At 39.8% G+C, this 20,675-nt stretch overlaps 1 protein-coding gene across 1 annotated transcript; it reads left to right on the forward strand.

Moving 5' to 3' along the window:
• The first annotated feature begins 1,349 nt into the window (after positions 1-1,349).
• Positions 1,350-19,049, forward strand: ccnd2a (cyclin D2, a). Its single transcript, XM_067436140.1, has 5 exons — positions 1,350-1,742; positions 3,115-3,330; positions 6,131-6,290; positions 10,650-10,798; positions 15,244-19,049. The coding sequence occupies exons 1-5, from the start codon at positions 1,548-1,550 to the stop codon at positions 15,418-15,420; spliced, it is 897 nt and encodes a 298-aa protein (XP_067292241.1). The 5' UTR covers positions 1,350-1,547; the 3' UTR covers positions 15,421-19,049.
• Positions 19,050-20,675: the final 1,626 nt, after the last annotated feature.

A 20,675-nucleotide genomic window follows, 5' to 3' on the forward strand; every position in this document is an offset into this window, starting at 1 on the left:
CAGACAATATTATAACCTATATATTATTTAAATTTGACTACTTTATTTGCTATGCATAAATCGTCATCAGAATCATTTTATCTGATTAAATAGCCTAGGCTACGTTTCTTATAATTAAAAAAGCCTATCTATAAGTTTCTCAAAGCATCCCTCAGCAATTGTATTGCCCTCGCTCGGCTAGATGTGTACAAATTTATTCATGACTTATGCATGCGGCAGACTCTGAAGAGTAGCAACATTCATCAGGTGATCGGCAAATAGATTAGGTTCACCCTGGCACTTTAGAAGGTGAATTTCCACAGAGAAAGTCTGCCCAGTAACAATCCGAAAGAGCGCAGAAGAACTATTGGCTATGCAAATTGACAAAAGGGGGAGGAAACAATCTAGAGCGCGAGAGAGGAGAGAAAAGGGTTTTAAAGAGACATTTCCTATCACATTTAAAAGTGTTGAAACGAAGCAACTGTTGTAAAAGTACATAGCTGCCGTCTATTGAGTTCTTCGGAATCTCTTCCAGGCTTGAGCAACTCAAGATGCACCTCGATGGCTCGATCAATAACTCCCTGTAGAATGTTCTCTAGAAGACACATTAGCACCATTTAATTCGAAATCCACTATTATACTAAAGGTTAAAGTGCTATGTCTCATTTGCAACTCAAATTACTTTATGAATGAGTGCGTTATAGGCTACATGTTGAAAACCGTCACCTGCATGTTAGGGAATGCTCACATCTCCTTTTGAGGCTTGGCTTTTTGGTCCTAAATAGAGAATACTTTTTATAATCCACTGGGGGAGAATAACTAGCCTATCATTCAGCTGCTATCGCTGAAGAGAGAGCGTTGCTTCATGCTTTCGCTGCATTTCCTAGACAGCTATCTTGTTGACCACAGGCGTTGCTGTTTCATGTAAGATAGATCTATTTCAAATTCGTGACGACGAGGTGACATTTTAATGTCCTTAAAGTCAAACAGAAAGTTTTGGCAAATGTAGCTATTGGTTGAATTTCTGCTGACACCACTATTGATCAAGGATATGCATGTCATTTTGATATAAATAAATACTCAATTTTTAGAACCCTTCGAGATAGGCTACCATGAAAAGTGGAGTATTTATTTGGGTGCATGCGTGTTTATGTTTATGTTTACCCAAAAGTTGCGCATGAATGGGTGCGTATAAGGATGTCTTGCATGAACCATAATGCCAGCCAATATTCTGTCCATCTTGTGGAAGCTATTGATTATTTGATAACCAGAGCAGGAGGGGAGGAAAAGAAGAGGAAGACCGATGTCGCGTCAGACCAATAATAAGATCTGAAGCTTGCGTCACATGCAGCCTTGCATCTGCAGACCTCAAATGTTGCTGCGAGAGGAGCAGAGCAGAGAGAGAGACTAGTGGGGAAAAGTTTGCAAAAGGATCAGGACTAACCTGGACAGCCCTGTAGACTGTTTTTATGTGTCCGAAAAGTCTTTTGTGCACTTTTTGATCTTTCGCAACCATTATATTTCACTGTCGGTAGGCATATTCGAGATCGAAAAGGACTTTAACAATCATGGAACTGCTTTGTCTCGAGATGGACACCATTATAAGAGCCCGTCCTGACCCGAATCTTCTATATGATGACAGGGTACTACAGAGCTTGTTGACCATCGAAGAGAGGTTTCTTCCCCAGTGTTCATATTTTAAATGCGTTCAGAAAGACATTCAGCCCTTTATGCGGAGGATGGTGGCAACTTGGATGTTAGAGGTTTGTAACATATCCGATCATTTCCGTACTACTTATTCCGTATCTTCAAAACGTCTTGCAAAGTGTTTTCTCCTTTATTCTGTTACGTAAGCTTTGTGGGATGCAAGTAAAGAGGCTACTTTAATATTTCCGAAAGGGCAGATACGATTTTGTCGGGCTATTTATTTTATTGCAGTCATAAGCGCTGATTTTGGACCAAGTTCACGATTAGATTTGCAGGGGGATGGAGGTTATCGACATATGTCAGTGATCATAAGCGCTTATTTCTTAACGTTTTTGGCGCTGTCAACACAGTGGACAGAATCGTACTTAATGTTATTTATTTATTTTTTAGGATAAATATTTCCATGCACACGTATGCACTTCAATGCTTGCCGCTGTGCTACATCTAACCATCGCCATGTTGGTTTTCTTTCCCAAACAACTTTATCGCATCAAAATGATCATAACAACTCTTTACATGTGCATGACTTGATAAATGAGCGTTTAAGGTATATAATTATGGTTGAACATATCGGGAATTACCTTTCTATAATTTTGTACAATTTTTTGAAATATATGGTTGCGGAAGGGGCGAGGGCCCGTGCTGCTTCTTTACCCATGCTGATCGAAGTCTATAGCCTTGGAATTAAGTTCGTTTTTTGTCAGAATCTTTCATATTTCTTATCTTTGAGTGTTGGAAACATTAGATAAGGACCTTAGCTTTATTTTCATGTCTTAAACTGTCAGGTGAATCGAGCAGGATAATTTATAAAAATTTATTAAAAAAATATTTCGGTCCGATGGTGACGCACTCATCTAACACCGCATGCGACTTAGTTGAAAAAATCTCGTTTTTATCATATAAAATATCGATGTAATAACTTGTCAATTGTCGGGAATGATGTGAAAGGGATTGGTGAATATTTAGAGCAATAAATAGTGGACGTAGACAATTTATTTATATTTTTAAATATTTTATGAAAATATGACGAATTAAAAAAAACAGATCCCGTACTGTGTTGCATGGGTGTTTTTTTGGCATCGGGTGATTGTGACTTGAATTCATTTCTTACTGAATGAACCAAAGGAATGTGAGTCTATTGACAAAGATGTTTGAGTCCCCTTTTCATCCATTCAATTTATACATTTATAACTACGGCAAGACAGGAATTGCACGTTTTTTTTAAATCGATCTGTAATGTTACCATAACGATTTACAACGACATATCTGTGCCACTGATGGACAGTGCTACATATTTCGTTTTCTCGTGATAATTAATTTAAGTATATATATAGGCCTAGTCATTGTGAGTCATACATTTGAATAATTTTGTTGCGCCACGTGCATATTTTCATCTGAACTTATTAAGTTATGCCCTGCCCTTTCCAGGTCTGCGAGGAACAGAAATGCGAGGAAGAAGTTTTTCCACTGGCTATGAACTACTTGGACCGATTTTTAGCGGTGGTACCAACAAGAAAATGTAACTTGCAGTTGCTCGGAGCAGTGTGCATGTTTCTTGCGTCTAAGTTGAAAGAGACGCGTCCATTAACTGCAGAGAAGCTGTGCATCTACACTGATAACTCAATCAGACCGCAGGAACTGCTGGTAAGCACCTAATAAACTCTTTGCATACCAAAACTTACTTACCTATCTGTAGGAAGTGCTAGATAATTGTTTGCATACTTTCTCCACAATTTTCCCCAAATATGAATTTGCTAAATGCATACTATTGTTATGGTTAACCAAATCTTTTTAATGTCATCCCATTTAAAATAACATTTAAATTTCATTTAAAAACGAATGGAGCCTACTGCCATTTGTGATGGAATCATCGTCATATTGTCTATGTTTACAAATCAGCCACATAAGAATTAAAAGTAGTCTAAAGCAAAGACTAGGTTCTGTTTGACAAAATATTCTGCCTTCTGATGGATGCTCTCCACATTCCAATATCAACCAAAGGGTATTTACGCCATCTAGTGGCAACTATGCAACCCACAGCTTCATCAGGGCTGAGGTCTTGTTCCACCAGAATGTAATTTGAATATAGGTAAATTCATTTAAGTGACTGTCAAATGAAAGTCAACTCCAGTCAATTGTCTTTTGATTATCATTATTCAGCTTCTCATTTCTATATGCATAGGTTAACTATATGAGTAAATTGTTTTAAAGGAAAAACTGTAGACATGAAAGCAAAATATGCTGTTAAATTACTCATTACTCAGGGTCAAGGGGAAAAACCGCAGTGTGGCATAAAACATTTGTTACACCTGCACTTGTTGAGTTTTCCCTTAGCTTTTATACTAATGGTTCTGCAATGTATTTCTGGCAGGGTTTTAGTAGCTATAACATATATATATGTATAGCATATATATATATTTTTTTTTTTTTTTTTTTTAAATGCTGTAGCCATCCTTCTGTTTCTTTCCCCTGAGCCTGGCCTAGTGTTTTTTCGTTGTTGTGGTAGAGCTTATGCTGGTTTGCAAAGTCCAACAGATGCAGGAAACCTAAGATCAGCTGTCAATCACGTCTTAATTTTTGTCCACGTTAGCTGGCAAGAAGTTCTTGTAAATAAAACCGCAATTACAACCTGAAGGTATGACTAAGGCTCAAAAAGGAGGAAGTGGGTTCCTACATCAAAACTGTGTTGCAAGATTGTCACATTGAGTTTTAGGACTGGCCTCAGAGCGCTGGTGAGGTGACACTGGACTGCTGAGTTAATAGCCACAGAAGAAAATATTTTGTCCTTAAGTTACTTAAACTGGTGTCTGTGGTCATGTATGGCCTCATAAAGTTTCAACAGTGTGCTCAGAATATGACCAAAGATGGAAACGTACACAAATACAGTACATAATAATTTCCTAATGAATAGTGTTGAGCCTTCATTAGTGTCCAAAGCTGTCCTTGCACTTAATTAGGACAGTAACCTAAAAATGAAAAGTCATCATTTACAGACTCTCATTTCATTCCAAACCTCTGACTTCCTGCAGAACAAAAAACAAGATATGTTGAAGAATGCTTGAGCTGTTTGTGTCCAAACAATCAATGTGAATGGATTACGAAACATTGATTGGACACCATAGACTTTCATGTATGAAAACATCAATTGTGTTGATGACACAATTTTCATTTTGAGGTGAACTTTCCCTTTAAGAACAGAGCAAACACACCAAAAGGAACATGCATATTTTTGCTGTCCAAACTTTACAGATGCAAAGTGACAGAACGCAAAGGCTCATTTTCACATTAGCGTGTAATTGTTTTTCTTTTGGAGAACGCCTCTGCTCATAGTTTACATTCCATCATACCCCTCTTGGTGTACCAGGAGTCAATGGTTTTGAGCGACTGTGGCTTCAACATGTCATCAGGCTTCAAGTTCACATCAGGCACCTCCCTTGAAAAGAGAACAGACAGGAACATGTAGCTGTTTGTACTTTGAGTGAGTCACTTGCCAGTGAAATCCAGCAAAGAGGAAGTAGAGAAATCATGCATCAGCGGATGGCTGCCATTGTATTCTTGCTCACTAAGAAAGCTGTTGCAGGGGTATTAGTTCAACGTAATCTTTTGTCTTTGCTTTAGAGCAGTTGTAATGCTATACTGTACATCTCAAAATGTAATGACAATGATATTTGGCCATCTCATGAATAAACTGTATGTGGTTCACGTGTGGAGAAAACCACCTCCATCTGAGTGAGTGCTCAGTCATAAGGACTGTCCCAGCAAATGCAAGTTTTCCCCAATTAGTCACTTGGTCAGGTTAGTCACCCCAGTTCAAAAAGAAAGGGCAAGTTATTTGCAGTCTACGTGACTGAAACCAAATGACTGAGCATCTTACGTTTAGATTTGTAAATTTGAGTAAGGTCTTGATGTTATGCATCAAGAGTGCCCCTAAAAGACGAAATGGTATCATCAGCAGTGTTGAACAGTCACATTCAAGGTCCTAATTGAGCAAATGAAGTACAACAAATGAGTGTTTGTGGTTGCAAATGGGCTGGATTTCCACTTGTAGCTTTGCATAGCCAAAGTCAAACCATGTCCTGAAGGTCCCAGAGCTTTACTGAAGTTAGATTTTGGGTGATCTGAACTGGTTCAGATGTATAGCAACAACATTTGAATGTGTAATAGCAGTACAAAAAAGTGCCTCATCGCTGAATTGTTGATATAGAATGTTACCCCAACATCCAGTGTCTTCATAAGATGATATTTAGATCTACTAATCTAGTGCATCGAAAGGAAACATCTAGGAACAGGAAGCAACTGAGAGGATGCAATTTGTCACTCCAGTTGAAAGTAAAAAAAACACTGAGATCTAAATACCTCAAATACTGCAAATGGATTCAGATCACACAATTATATAGGATTGGCTCCATAGTGATTTTGCTTCTTTCCTCAAACCTTTTTACAGGAATGGGAGCTGGTTGTCCTTGGCAAATTGAAGTGGAACCTGGCTGCTGTCACTCCCAATGACTTTATTGAACACATTATGAGGAAACTTCCGCTGCCTGAGGATAAGCTGGACCTGATCCGTAAACATGTGCAGACTTTCATCGCCCTTTGTGCAACAGGTAGTGTATTCAATGTAGATGTTAAGAAATAAATAATGCCCGCAATGCATTTTAAACTCCTAATTTGTACAGTGCTCCATAGAACTCATTTCCAATTCGTTCAAATTAAATCCTCTCAACACGACTTAGTAGAGTAGCCAAAAAGTGTGTTGTCAACTTGTATGTCTTCCATTGGTGTTAAGTATGGCTGATAAAAGATCCACTGCCTAGTCAAGTTGGTGTTGATACCTTGCATCATCACTTCAATAAGGGATGTGTTGCAAGATCCATGTTTATTCCTCGCAAAACTTGAAATCAAAGCCGACTTCTGTGGGTTTAGTATCTATGGCAACTTTATTCAGGTTCTTGTTGCAGGCAAATTATCAGATGCCATCTCATTACATTCATGAGAAACTATGTGGACTGAAATAGCGATGTGTAATGGAGAGAATTTCACTGGAAGCCTTATGTGCTTTCCTGGTATGTTTGGTGGGCATATCAGTGGCTAACCCTGAATGCAGTGACACTTCAAAAGGCAGTTGTATAGTTAAGGACATTCCTTTGTGCTGTTGAGCCATTGGTTATGCTGTTCCTCCTCTTAGAGGTGGACCACCTTTAGGAGATCAAACATACAGATGAGAGGAGGGTGAGAAAACGTGAGGAGTGTATTGTTCCAGCCGAGCCAAATAGTGAAGCATGTCATGTTTTCATATCTTATCCCCTCTTCTCACGCCTCCCAGATGCTCCAGGGCATGACGACTTTCCCATAATCAGGAGCCTTTGTGGGGCTGGTTCTCCCAGCCAAGCCTGCACCGAACTTCACCATAGGCGGTAATGAGATCCAGTGCACCACCCTTGTTCCCTCAGGCTTCCCCCTTCATCCCTGGGGTTGCTCAGCTCCCCAGGAACCTCAGGAGTAACTCCAACTTTGGGAAAGTGGCATATGATGGGAGATGAATTAGTGGGAGGAGCTGGCTAGTCTTTAAACATTGAGCTTTTGATTCTGCTGTTGGTTTGTGCAATAGATATACATTTGTTGTGAAACTGCACTGACAAACAGGATCCATAGAAACTGGTTTGAATTGGCAGGATATTATGGGATATTATGAATGGTTTAAAAAATAACTTGGTTTTTAGATGCCGGAAAATAGCAGATGCAGTACAACATCTTTTGTTTCATATCTTGTTTTAAGCAATACACAAACTAGTTCCTAGTTTAACAACAGATATTCAAGGGGTGCCCAAAAGATTTTAATTGCCGGGCAGATGTCTTGACTGCTGCTTTTCTTTCCTCTGTACAGTTTGCTTTCTTTGCAGAGAATTCAGTGTCCCCCTCTTTTCTGAAACATGCATAAATCAAGGCCTCTGTATCTAAATGAGAAAGGAGAGAGGAGTGTGGAAAGACAACAGCTAATTTTTAATGGTTCTTTGCTTTTGATAAAACAGTTCCGTTTAGAGCACTCTGTGAGATTTGGTCAGGCAGAGTAGACCAGTTTAGTATTAATTAATAACATGGAGGGGCCTTTCAGAGATATGCAAATAGCTGGAAGGCTCGGCTAGAGACGGCAAGAAAGGAGACAAAAGGAACAACCCTCCATTTCATATGCAGAGGCATGTAAGGGTCACTGCAGAAGGAGCACACGATAAAGCGTTTCTCCGGAGGGCAGTCTATCGAAGGCCTTCACAGGAACAAGCTCATTAAAAGTGATTATACCCCATTTTCACTGTTAAACACCCAGCACCCCCTTTACTTCCCCATCATATATTTTCTGTAGATGTGTAACAGACCTGAGACATGCTATGATATTTAAAGAAAACAAGTTCTGTAGGTAGAGATCTTCTTGCCATTACTTTCCAGAGAAATCCCTTAGGAAAAATAAATGCGACTGGTGGAGAGTTCAGCAGGGCTGAAAATTAAATCTACCGATTTGTGTCATTTCTCATTCAAGAGGCTCTGCTTCCTCCCACACCGGCCTGACTGCTGTTGCTCAAGACTCAGCACTGGAGCAAGACTAAAACAAGTTGTTACAGGATTTTAACAGTCAAACAGTGTTCCTGTTTTGAATTCATCTGTTTAACTATTGTTTGACAGGGCAGACTAACACGCTACTTTTGTTGACGAAATTACTTTGTTAAAGATTTGTGACAGATAAATTAAAAATGACAATAGACAGATAAGTAGTGTTATACATGTTCCAGACATGACCTGCCGATAGCCTTATGAGACCCAACATAGCTAGGAGTTTTATAACAAATTCTACAAAAAGTGCCAATGAATTAACATTTGTTACATGTCTACTATTTTATTAATTAAGTTGAAGTTCTTCACATGCATGCTTTACCTGACTTGTTCCATTTGACTGAGCATTATACTGCGATGCCAAAATCATGTTTACGTTTGATCTTTATCAGTCAGGTCGAACATGGCTACTCAAAACGAGACTTTCTTTAAAGGCAAACCTGTGCATCTGCATGAAAGTCTGGCACTTGATTTATTGCCCCTCAAATCATCGGCCTGTTTGGCCGTTCCTCAACTTTCCAAACGTTTAATTAATTTACAAGTTAAATGCGTACACAGCACATTGCACCCACCAAGGAGCTTGCTGTGTTGGCACAGTTCTGGGGATGCAGTGTGGCGAGGGCAGGAGAATGGTCCATTGAAGGGGGTGAGAGGCTGGTTTACCAGTCCAGCCAGCCGCCGCTTACTAGGAGCCTTCCATCACAGGCGTCACCACTCAGCTACATACACTGTTTATCCTCTGCATGAATATCAATGAAGGCGTGCAGAATACATCCATTCTTCACTTACCACTCTCGCAAACCGGAGCGTCCAGCTCTGCCACTAGCACGCGCATGCTCTTGTTCCCCCGACAAACTTGTCTTGTCTAGAGTGTGAAAAATCAGATTGCAACCCACTCAGCACACGCAAGCTGTGTGGGCATCTTTTTTTCATTGTTTTTTCTCCATGCCCTAAAAGACCTAAGAGCTGCAATGCGGCTTGTTTTGTCGTCTTCTGCTTGACCAGATCTTGTCTTTTAATTCATTTTTTACTGCCCGGAAAACTACAAAGAGAGGAGTGTATAATAAGTTCATTTATTTGTCAACACTGAGCCACAAAATGAGAAAATGGCTGGCTTTGAATGCTAAGAAGGCAATGAAGGCATGCTCGTCAGTTGTCAAAGGGCCCACCGCTTTGATTTCTTTTTTCCTAAAAAGAAAGGGGAGAAAAATCACCCTCAGAGCCATCACACACAGTTTGCTTTGCAATTGAATATGGCAATATGGTAATGCAAAGACTGCCAGGGAGTGTGGGACCGTAAGCCCAGAGGTGGCCCTGCATCAGAGGAATGGCATGGGGGGAATGAGGTGGGTAGGAGGGTCTTTTCTTCTGCCAAAACCTTACGAAGGTCTGGAAACTGATTAAAGAATGATGCTTAGTTTCTCTCCCCCCCAGTAGCCCCTGCTGTCTAAAACCCAACAACACCCTCCCCCAACACCCATCTTTTGTGCCGGCTGTCAGGTTGAATTGGAATCCACAGAGAAGGCTTGATGTTGCATCTCTCAGTTGGATGAGATGAGATGATGATTTCTGACAATGAAGCCACACTCTTGCTCACTAGACCCAGGTCAACCAGTGGCCGCATTCAATATGTTAAAATATAGCTGCAATACTGACACAAATATGGGGCTGTTGTAACAACGACATGTGTGCCATTCAACCTTAGGGGTGTGTCTGAAGTTAAAAAATCTCAAAGTAGGAAGAGGGGGAGCCGTAGAAAAAGAAGAAAGACGGAAATCAATGAGGCAGGGAGCAGACAGCCTAAGCTGTTTGGTTCTTTCTTTTCCTCTTTCTTTCTCCCCCTTCTTGCAGTCAGTCGTCTTTTTGGGTTTCAGGCCCGTTCACAAGCTGTCTTATTTGCATTATGAATGACAGTGAGAAAGCTAACAAGGTTATTGGTCTTTGAGATGTACGCCTGTGACCACACGTGGAAAAAGGACCTACAGCAGTGAGCATTGGCAGGGGGACTGTGGCTCTTTATTCCATCCTTTCCGAAGGCTATAGGGCTTTTTTCAGGGAGCACACGATTTACTTAGGAGCTGGAAGAAAAGGGGCCGATCTGCAAAGGGTGACTGGAGGAGAGGGGTGGGGGTGGGGTGCTTTTAGATTCTTTTCAAGCCAAGTGAACCCTCATTATACTGGGCTGCAGTCATTAGCAAAGGACTGTGCACAGACCTAATGGAAATGGTCTTTATTTGTCAGTATTTTATGAATTTTGTTATATCAAAATGTTTGTTATATTCAAAATACTGTTAACAAAAAAAGTACATTTTTATGAACTCAAAGCTTGACGGGTCTTGCCTGGTTTGCTCTTTCCTCAGATTTCAACTTCGCCATGTACCCTCCATCCATGATTGCAACGGGCAGCGTGGCAGCGGCTATCTGTGGCCTGCAGCTCAACAGCACGAACCGCTCACTGTGGGGAGACAACCTTACAGAGTTGCTCGCCAAGATCACAAACACAGAAGTTGTAAGTATGGTTGCTTTGAAAGTACATTACTAATGCAATTTAAATTCATCATGATACATGGCATTTCCCCTATAGGCCAGTGTGCTACACAGATCACCTCACAGTTTGTTTATATTTAAAAGTGGGGTGTTCATATAAGAGATCTTATCTAAGAGATAAGAAGATTTTGTGTGTGTGTGTGTGTGTGTGTGTGTGTGTGTGTGTGTGTGTGTGTGTGTGTGTGTGTGTGTGTGTGTGTGTGTGTGTGTGTGTGTGTGTTTTGTTTGTTTTTTACTAATAGCAACACTATTGGTAATCTGTGGGACAAGTGTTGCTGTGCCTGTAGGACTGTGAGAGGAGGCTGTGCATTCCCCCTATTTACTCAATGGGCTTGGGTCCAGCTCCAATTCAATTTCACATTCAGCCACTGAATTACTGGAAATGAAATGGAATTGACCCTGACTGAGAGACTGTAAGGAGAGAATCTGCAGGGTTAGGGGAATGTGTCAGGGATACTATGGCTTTATGGAATGACCTGGTCCTTTAGTTTCTTTTAGGTCTTTTCGTTTCTTTTTAGGTGGAAAATTAAAAGCTGAAGAGAATAGAATAGAATATTAGGATTAAGAGAATAACCCAGGAAACACATTTAATTCCTATCCTGACCTGAAGAGGTCAACCCTCCCCAAGATACCCTAGAGTGCACTGCTGCTGGTAGAATGACTGCTGCCCCAGCATGTGGTGTGTGAAGTTGTGCACCATAGCAGAGGAAAAACAAATAGTCCTCCACAGCAGTAAAGGTGCTCAGTGTCTGAGGAGTGTGAGGTCCAAGGCAGAAGGAATGAACTGGCTGCTCCATGAACAACTCGTCACATTGCTGGATGCCAACAAGCCATACCTTTGAAAACATGCAGGTAGGGTGTACACACTCTACCCTGCTCGCACTAAGCTATAAAGCCTAAAGAAAACTTAAAGGTATAGTGCACCCAGCATGAATATTCTGTCACCATTTATTGATCGATTCAAACTTGAATGACTTTTTTTTGTTGCGGAACATATAGAAAGATATTTTGAGAAATGTCTGTGTTTTTGTCTAATTCATGTAAATGGTAACCACAATCGTTTGGTTACCAGCATTCTTCAAAATATTTTCTTTTGTTTTCCACAGAAGAAAGAAAGTCATATAGGTTTTGAATGACGAGGGTGAGCAAATAGCTTTTTTGGGCGAACTGTCAGTTAAAGGACTTTTTTGCCAAGGATGAAAATTGTTGACTTTTTGCAATACTTTTGCAATACTGCAATAGTATCTTTGTTGTGACATTATAGAATCACATGTGTAAGGGTTTTTGCTTGCAGTGCTATGTCTGCTATATCTTAAAGTGCTTTCATACTAGCACTTTTGGTGTACACCCAGGTTCAATTGCACCATGTGCGAATGCACCCTATATTTAACTGAGCACTGAATCTGTTTGGGACGAATAATATTAATCTTGCAGATTATTTTGCATTAATGTATTGTGAAAATCTTAAGAGGTCCTATCTGGATATCTATAGCAGAAGTAAACTAGAAAAACATAGTCTTCAATAAACAAGGTTTTTGTGTACTAAACTGTTCCTTGGTGTATTTGAGGACCTTCCATATTGAGGCAGAGGTTGGGAGGTGAGCGGTCAGACAGAGTATGAAGGAAAGTCAACCTAATGCCAAATGATGCTGCCAGCCAGGAACCAGGTACCCTGCTGACATTGGGGGTGTCCAGTGCCTGTAGTTTCCAGTAGACATATGATAGGGGCAGCCAGCCTCTTCCAGTCATCCTTGGAATGTGTGTGTAGGTGAAGACACACCTGGTGAAGTATACTGTGTGCAGCAGTAAGGTACACACATGCATGCCAAACCAGGAAGGCTGAAAAATTGGCTTGAAGTTTCCACAAACACTCTAAAGTCTCTCTAAGAAATAAGCAAATCGTACTAAATATTCATTTGGCACTGGGTATTAATAGTAAGGTTTGTTACTGTAGCTAAAGTAAATACAGTAAATGATGCTCCTTGGGATGTTGTAGTCATCCAGGGTCTTAAAGGTATCAGTTCTTTTAAATGAGGCCCTGTATGATTTGTTTAGGTTGAGGCATGAATTTGTGTCCTTGTGCTCTTCTAGAATACGTATAATATAGCTTTATACAATCCAAAGCTCTGCAGTTGGAGAAACGAACCAGGAAGAGAGAGTACACAGTAAAAAATCTTTTGAGATACAGCAGTTTCTAAAAGTAGGTGAAATGTTAGAAACTTTGGGTCTGGTATGCTGAGAATGCTCCTTTGCCTAAAGTCATAATGTCATAAGGACGTTGTTATTTGCAACCGAAATGTTATTTGGAACTGAAGAGTTGCAAATTATTTAGAGAAGAACTTCAAGGCTTTTTTGGTACATAAGATCATGTGTTAGGCCCCCTGGCCTCTTGCATTAGGCCTCTGGGACATCTTAATCCCTTTCATTTCTCAATGCTGTGATGGCCTTGCTCTGAACCCGGCAATCCTTGCTTTCACTTCCCATTAAAAAACAGACACCGTTTTTTTGTGGTTACTTAAGTCTCCCCTTAAAGCTTCTAGGCTTCTTGTGTCCAAGATGGCACACATGAGTGACATCACAATAACTGCTGGTTCTTCAGTAGACCATTTTCATTAATTTGTTTGACTTTCACAAACGTAGCCATGCTCCGGTGGGATAGAGGGTGTTCTTGATCAAGGCAGGGTTGGATTATTTAAACAGGGACCACCCACTCCATCCTGCAGCTCACCAAGTGCCACCCTCCTCTGGATCTAATCATTCTAGAGCAAGTCCTGGTTTTTACCAGTAGTCGCACACTGAAGCTATTAGAGTTGCCTGAATTAAGCCTTTGGGGCTTGGCATGAATTTGGTTGTGCAGCTATAAAGACCAGCGCACAGGAAAATGTCTTTAAAGGAGTCGGCCTGGCATTCTTGTGGTAAGACACAGGCAGTTCCTTTACATGTTTTATGCTTTAGTTAATTTACTAGAAGAAATTTATTTTTCATGACTAATGGCTCATCGTGGTGGGAAACAAGAGACCTCTAGAAGGATGGTGGTGTTGTCATCCATGATGAAAGAAAACAGCCTAGCGACACTCAGCTCTACCTCCAAAAAAAAAAAAGAAAAAAAAGAAGTTTCATTTATTTACTTCCGCCAATCACTCCAAACACCTGAGATATTTTTCTTGTGTGATAGACTGCTTCTACAGGCAAGAAACATTTGCCTGGCCCAGAAGCTATGCATAACATAAGTTCAGACTTTGGCCCATCAGCTTTTAATTAGCAGTAAATGTCAAAGGAATGCAGCCTCTCCACAAGCAACACATTCTCCACGGGCCGTCCCCGTGGGCCATTCACAGCAAACTTCCCACAGATGCCTGTTGTGTCTCAGACATACTCACTAAACAGGAGAGTGAGCTTTGATCACCGTACATCCATTTAGTTGCACTAGAGGGCATCATTGCTCATTTTGGTGACAGTGTGAAAGGCATTTTAAATGGCATGTGCTCTTTGGAGCCACCCACAGGGTTGCATTGAGCATTTCTTATATTTTATCAATAAAAAAGATTTAGTTTGTTCTTAGTTATACAGAGCAGGAATAAGGGTGCTTTCAAGCCAGTTGTGAAAGCAGCAATTGCACTCGGGTGCGCACCAAACAAGCGTACCTCCTTGAAGAGGTGGTCTCTGTACGTTTTCAAACAAACTATGGAGCGGCTTTTTAATGGTGAGAACGTTATCTGACCTCGAACAGAACCAACTGCAAAAGTACAGATCATTTTTGGACTAAACTAGCTGCCGTAGTCAGCTGGGCTGACATTATGTGCATGATATTACCTGATAGATCGTTGATGAGTAAGTGATGATGTGGATGTTGTCCATAACATTGAGTGATGTGGATGTTGTCATGTGCCTGCATTTTGGTTTGCTTCAGCTGGTTCAGACACAAGCAATCACTGTGGTGTGAAAAGGAACCAAAAAAGCTGAAAAATGCAACAATGTATAATTGTTTGCCCTTGGTTTGGACCAAATTAACCGAACTAGAGATGTGAAAGTACCCTAAGACTGGTGGACTCAAGTGAGATCCCCTTAGGTAATAGGTAGCATGCTGTTGTGGTATAACAGGGCATAAAAACATAAGCAAACACTACCTTGTTTTATCCATGGGACATGGATGTAATTAACATAAGAAACTGTGTTAGACCTTTTTTTCTGTATGCAAGGCAACTTCTATGTTTTAGGTGCACGTTTGGTACAGACAGAAAAATCTGGGATAGAATTTTGGTTAAATCTCTGACGTAAACCATCAACTATGTGTTAATTTGCATTGGCTTTAACAGTACTACTAATGAACATATTCTGGATAAGTACAGACATTGCTGAAATGTAAGTGACCTGTTTGCCTAACAGAATGTGTCTGTCAAATTGCAGGACGTGTTAAAGGCATGCCAGGAGCAGATTGAGAGAGTGTTGATGAATAACCTGAGGGAGGGTCGCCGGCAGCAGCAGAAACAGCAGCAGCAGGAACAGGGTGGCCCGCGCAGCAAAGCACTTGATGACCAGGACCAGTCCAGCACCCCTACCGATGTACGAGACATCAACTTGTGAGCTTGCTGCAGGAACGCTGTGATCAGTCTTCAAGAAAGAAAAAAACAACAAAAAACAAAAATGACAAAAAAACAAACAACCCCCAACAAAAAGTGCTTGCTAGTCTTTGTAGAGTTTTATCTTCATTTTCCAGTAAAAAAAATACTCCCATAAATTACAAAAAAAGAAAAAAAATCTAAGCTATTTTAGATACAAAAAATAGATATTTTTAAAATGATTTGATAATGATGCAAAAAGCTCTACGGTGCCTCAGACTCTTAGAAGGGAAGCGTGTAGTATTTTGCAAACTCTTTTGATTGTGTAAACATAATAATATGATATTTAATGCAACAGTGATAGTGTAAAGGGCTTTTCAAAATAGAGAGTCTACTGTATCAGACTGGCTTGAAAGGGTACAAAAAGTGGGGCTATGTTTTTTTTTTTCCTGTTTTGTTGTGTGTGTTTTTGTTTTGTTTTTTTGGTTCATTTTGGAATGCCCGAACTTGAACACACATTGAGGTGCCATGGGTCTGAATGAACGCAACCATTCACTTGGCTACTAAGAGTGCATTAGGACCAGAATGGGGGATTAAAAAGGAGTGGTGAGACACAAGTCTTATGCTAAGAATGCAGGGCTCTTTTGCTAGAGCAGCAGGGGCTTATATCATGCGAATAGACTATTGATATTATTTTAATATGATTATTATTATTATTCCTATTAAAAAAGCAATTTATGGTCTTTTGATCTTAAAGTTACAGACACTTCAAATAAGCTTTTGTCAAGCTGCTTGTGTGCATGCATTTATGTGTGGTGTATGTTAGCTCATGTGCAAGCGTGTACAAGTTACCCTATATCAGGCACTCTTGTGTGAGTCACAAGAGTGGGCTTTGTTTAATCATCTATCTGCAAGTGTTTGGTCATAGAGGCGGATTCAGTGGTAGGCACATGGTCTGGACAGGGATAGCAAATGATTCCACGATGCTTCAAGGGCCTCCTGTATCAGTGCCTTATATTAAATGCTTTTATTTACTGGCCTGGAAACTGCTTGAGGGCTGGGCCCAACCCAGTGCACAGAACAAGAGGAGGCAAGAAAAGGGAGCGGATAGAGACGGTTACGTTCCCATATTTCTTCTAAAGACAAGAAGAGTTGTTTTTAAAGTTTGTGGATAAGGTTGTTCTTTGGAGCAGCCTCCCACCAAATATTACAGTTGTATTGTATACAGTTTATTACGTATTTTGTTGTGAGCGTGTTTTGGTCCAACAGGGACAGAATGAAGAGTCAATGGAGTTGTTCGCAAATGAATAGCAAATTCGATTAGCAGTAAAGGAATGTGTAGTCAAGAATGATTGAGGATGATGATGATGAAGCTTTGTTAGTTTGAGGTGTGAAGCATGCTGCTGAGATGAGGATGATGATGATGATGAATATGATATGGAAGCAGGAAAGGAGGAGAAAGGAGAAACAACAGCTATTATGGTTTCCATAAATCGCCTAATATTTAAGTCTGTTTACTTATTTGTCCTTTAGTTTGTATGTCTTATGTTTGAATTACAGACCAGTATCTAAACCAGTTTCATTGATACTGCCAGCTCATAACTGGGGAAGGTTACTCCATCGGTGTCAGTTTAGAGAGCATATTTGCAATGGATAACAAATGGTTATAATAAAGGGGTCTTTTTTTCCATTTTGGGCTGGTTTCCCATGTTTTAGATCATGGCATGTTCGAATAATTATAGCGTTAAAGCATTGGAAACCAATGTATGACAACAGCAATGAATTTAACAAAATAAAAAGACCAAAAAAAACAGACAAAAATAAAAAAAAATGATGTTTGTTGGTTTACACAGTGCAACGCAGGGCAGTTTTCTTGAAATTTGAAAAGATTAACTTGTACAAAGTTTTATATAGTGCCTTGAGTCACCCTGTTTTGCTGAGCTTAACCATAAGATCCACTACCCAGCCATCTAAAATATGCTGCTTCCAAAGGTTGAACTGGCATGGGATTCGAAAACTTTTAAAAGTCATTACACAGCATCCAGAAACAGGGTGCATCAGCAGCACAAAATGCCTTTCACATGCTGAATTCTCATAGCTTACCTTAAAAAGGGGCAGTCGAGCTTAGGTTTTTGTCCGTCTACATATGCGTGTGTGTTTGTGTGCATGTTTTTCTGTGTGTAAAGGAGATGTTTACGTGTGCCCATATACATACCCATATATATTTCCTTTGCCCAGAAACGGTTCTAAGTGATGCTTGAGTTTCACAAGTCACATTTCCTCCATCTTCACACCAAAACCCCTGTCAATTGTATTGTATTATGTTAGCCTGTCTTATTATTTTCCCAACTCTGCTCTGAAAATGAATTACAGTACTGTTAACAGATTGTATGGGTGGCTATGTCTTCTGAGTTTGAAAATGGACTGAAGTTACATTCATTAAGGGGTATGATACTGTATTCCAAAGTGATGAGAGATGGAGAGTGTAAAGACATCAATCAAGTGTCAATATTGTTATTGAGTTTTTGTTTTTTTCCGCTGCTAAAAAGCTATGATTTTTTTTTGTTTGTTCCATCTTATACACAAAAATAACATGACATAGTTGTGATGTCACATCAGTGTGCTGCTATTTTATAAACAATTGTATTATAATTATTTTACTGCTTACAGAATACTTTGAGAATACAGAAGTAGAGGGTAAAAGAAGAACATGAAATGAGTATTTGACTGGAAATGCTCTTTGTACAGAGTGCTCTTATAAAGGCATGTTTCTTTACCTTTTAGTGTTTTTTCCTTCTCTTCTTTCTCTGTCACATTCTGTAAGTATGGTATCTCTATACCTCAGGTTTACTGGACATAAAAAACTTTCCCATTACCTCGCACAACTCACAACAGTTTTTTCTGGAACCTGGAAAGGACAGCACATAGAAGAGGTTATGATATTTCTGATGTAGTAAATACAGTTGGATTTATAAAGCTTACAAGGCTCCCACCTAGACGTCAGAAATAGTGAATGGAGGAGGTCAAGTACGATTGTTTTATGAACTTGGCCCATATCAGTGGATATAAACCTGCATCAAATATGCAACAACAATGAGAAAAGTCCTCCTTCCTCCACTATAATCATATCATGTACCTCAGTTATGTCTGTTGCACAACCTCTGTTCAATAAATATCTGCTTTAAAGAGTGTGGTGCTATGTTGGTCCTATGTTATTCTTCCCTTTAATTAGAAATGTTTATGGTGAAAATAACATTTGGAATATTTCCAGGATGTTATAACCTGGAAGAGAATGATTGTAAAGAATCTTTCCAGGATGTCATAACCTGGTAGAGAATGACTGTAAAGATTGAGTGTGGATAATCAGAAAGACTGCATTGGTGAAAAGTACACATTTCATAAATGAAACAGGTTGAAAAGGTTATGTTCGACATGTTTCCTTACATAATTATCTTCTAAATAATTGTAGTAACTAAGTCGGAAGTTGTTACAAATGATTTTTTTAGAGATGAATAGAGTAAAGTCATTAGGGCTTGGCAACTCTGGATATTCTTTGGATTTCTGTTGAACTCAAATTTGTAATTGAGAGCATTCATGAAGTTAAAGGAGAGGACATACTGTATGCTATGGTCAATAAACTTACCATGAAATAAGTATTCAGTCTCCTGTTCTTTTTATTTCAGTACGTATCCTACTGTGGTGAAAATGTTTATAAACGTCTTTGTTTATAACTGAGGAATAGCTGGTGAGCACTTAAATTATCACAATTAAAATAAGATAAAAAACCTATTTGTCGAGTTAAAGTAATGGCAACGATACACAGTCCAAAATAAAACAGTGACAGACAGACGTTGAGAAGGGGTTCAATCTTCAACTGGCTGGGAGGAGCCGCCACTGGGTGGTCATGTGACCTGTCAGTGGGTGGTGGGAGCTGCCAGTCTCATTCTGGGTGGTCACGTGATCTGCCGCTGGGCTGGCTGGTGGCTGCCAGTCTCAGCCGCTGCTGAGCTATGAGTATAAAATGTTCTCTTTCACTCTCGCTGCATGGAAATACAATATTTTAATATCATAAATATACTCTTAGGAATCTATTATTTTGTATGATTGATGATTTAGACTGGTTTCTCACTAATAAGGCAGTTAAATGAGCGTGATCATGACTGGGTGCTGACGCTTGACTGGCCACGTCCAACCAGCGGCTGTCGAGCTACGAGTATAACGCGTTCTCTATCACTGAAACTACAATGAAATGCATACTTTTATTATTGTGAATATAATTTTAGGAATCCATTATTGTGAATGATAGACGTTTTATACAGGTTTCTCACTAATAAGGCAGTCAAATGTGTGTGATCATGACTGGGTGCTTAATGACGGCTGACTGGCCACGTCCAACCAGCCGCTGTCGAGCTACGAGTATAACGCGTTCTTTATCACTGAAACTACAATGAAAAACATACCTTTATGATTGTGAATATAATCTTAGGAATCTATTATTTTGTATGATTGATGATTTAGACGGGTTTCTCACTAATAAGGCAGTCAAATGAGCGTGATCATGACTGGGTGCTGACGCTTGACTGGCCACGTCCAACCAGCCGCTGTCGAGTATAACGCGTTCTCTATCACTGAAACTACAATGAAATACATACTTTTATTATTGTGAATATAATCTTAGGAATCTATTATTTTGTATGATTGATGATTTAGACTGGTTTCTCACAGTCAAATGAGCGTGATCATGACTGGGTGCGACGCTTGACTGGCCACGTCCAACCAGCCGCTGTCGAGCTACGAGTAGATAACGCGTTCTCTATCACCGAAACTACAATGAAAAACATACTTTTATGATTGTGAATATAATCGTAGGAATCTATTATTGTGAATGATAGACGTTTTAGACGGGTTTCTCACTAATAAGGCAGTCAAATGTGCGTGATCATGACTGGGTGCTTAATGACGCTTGACTGGCCAACCAGCCGCTGTCGAGCTACGAGTATAACGCGTTCTCTATCACTGAAACTACAATGAAATACATACTTTTATTATTGTGAATATAATCTTAGGAATCTATTATTTTGTATGATTGATGATTTAGACTGGTTTCTCACAGTCAAATGAGCGTGATCATGACTGGGTGCTTAATGACGCTTGACTGGCCACGTCCAACCAGCCGCTGTCGAGCTACGAGTAGATAACGCGTTCTCTATCACCGAAACTACAATGAAAAACATACTTTTATGATTGTGAATATAATCGTAGGAATCTATTATTGTGAAT

The sequence above is a fragment of the Pseudorasbora parva genome, chromosome 25 (assembly GCF_024679245.1).
Source record: "Pseudorasbora parva isolate DD20220531a chromosome 25, ASM2467924v1, whole genome shotgun sequence".
Taxonomy (NCBI): Eukaryota; Metazoa; Chordata; class Actinopteri; order Cypriniformes; family Gobionidae; genus Pseudorasbora; species Pseudorasbora parva.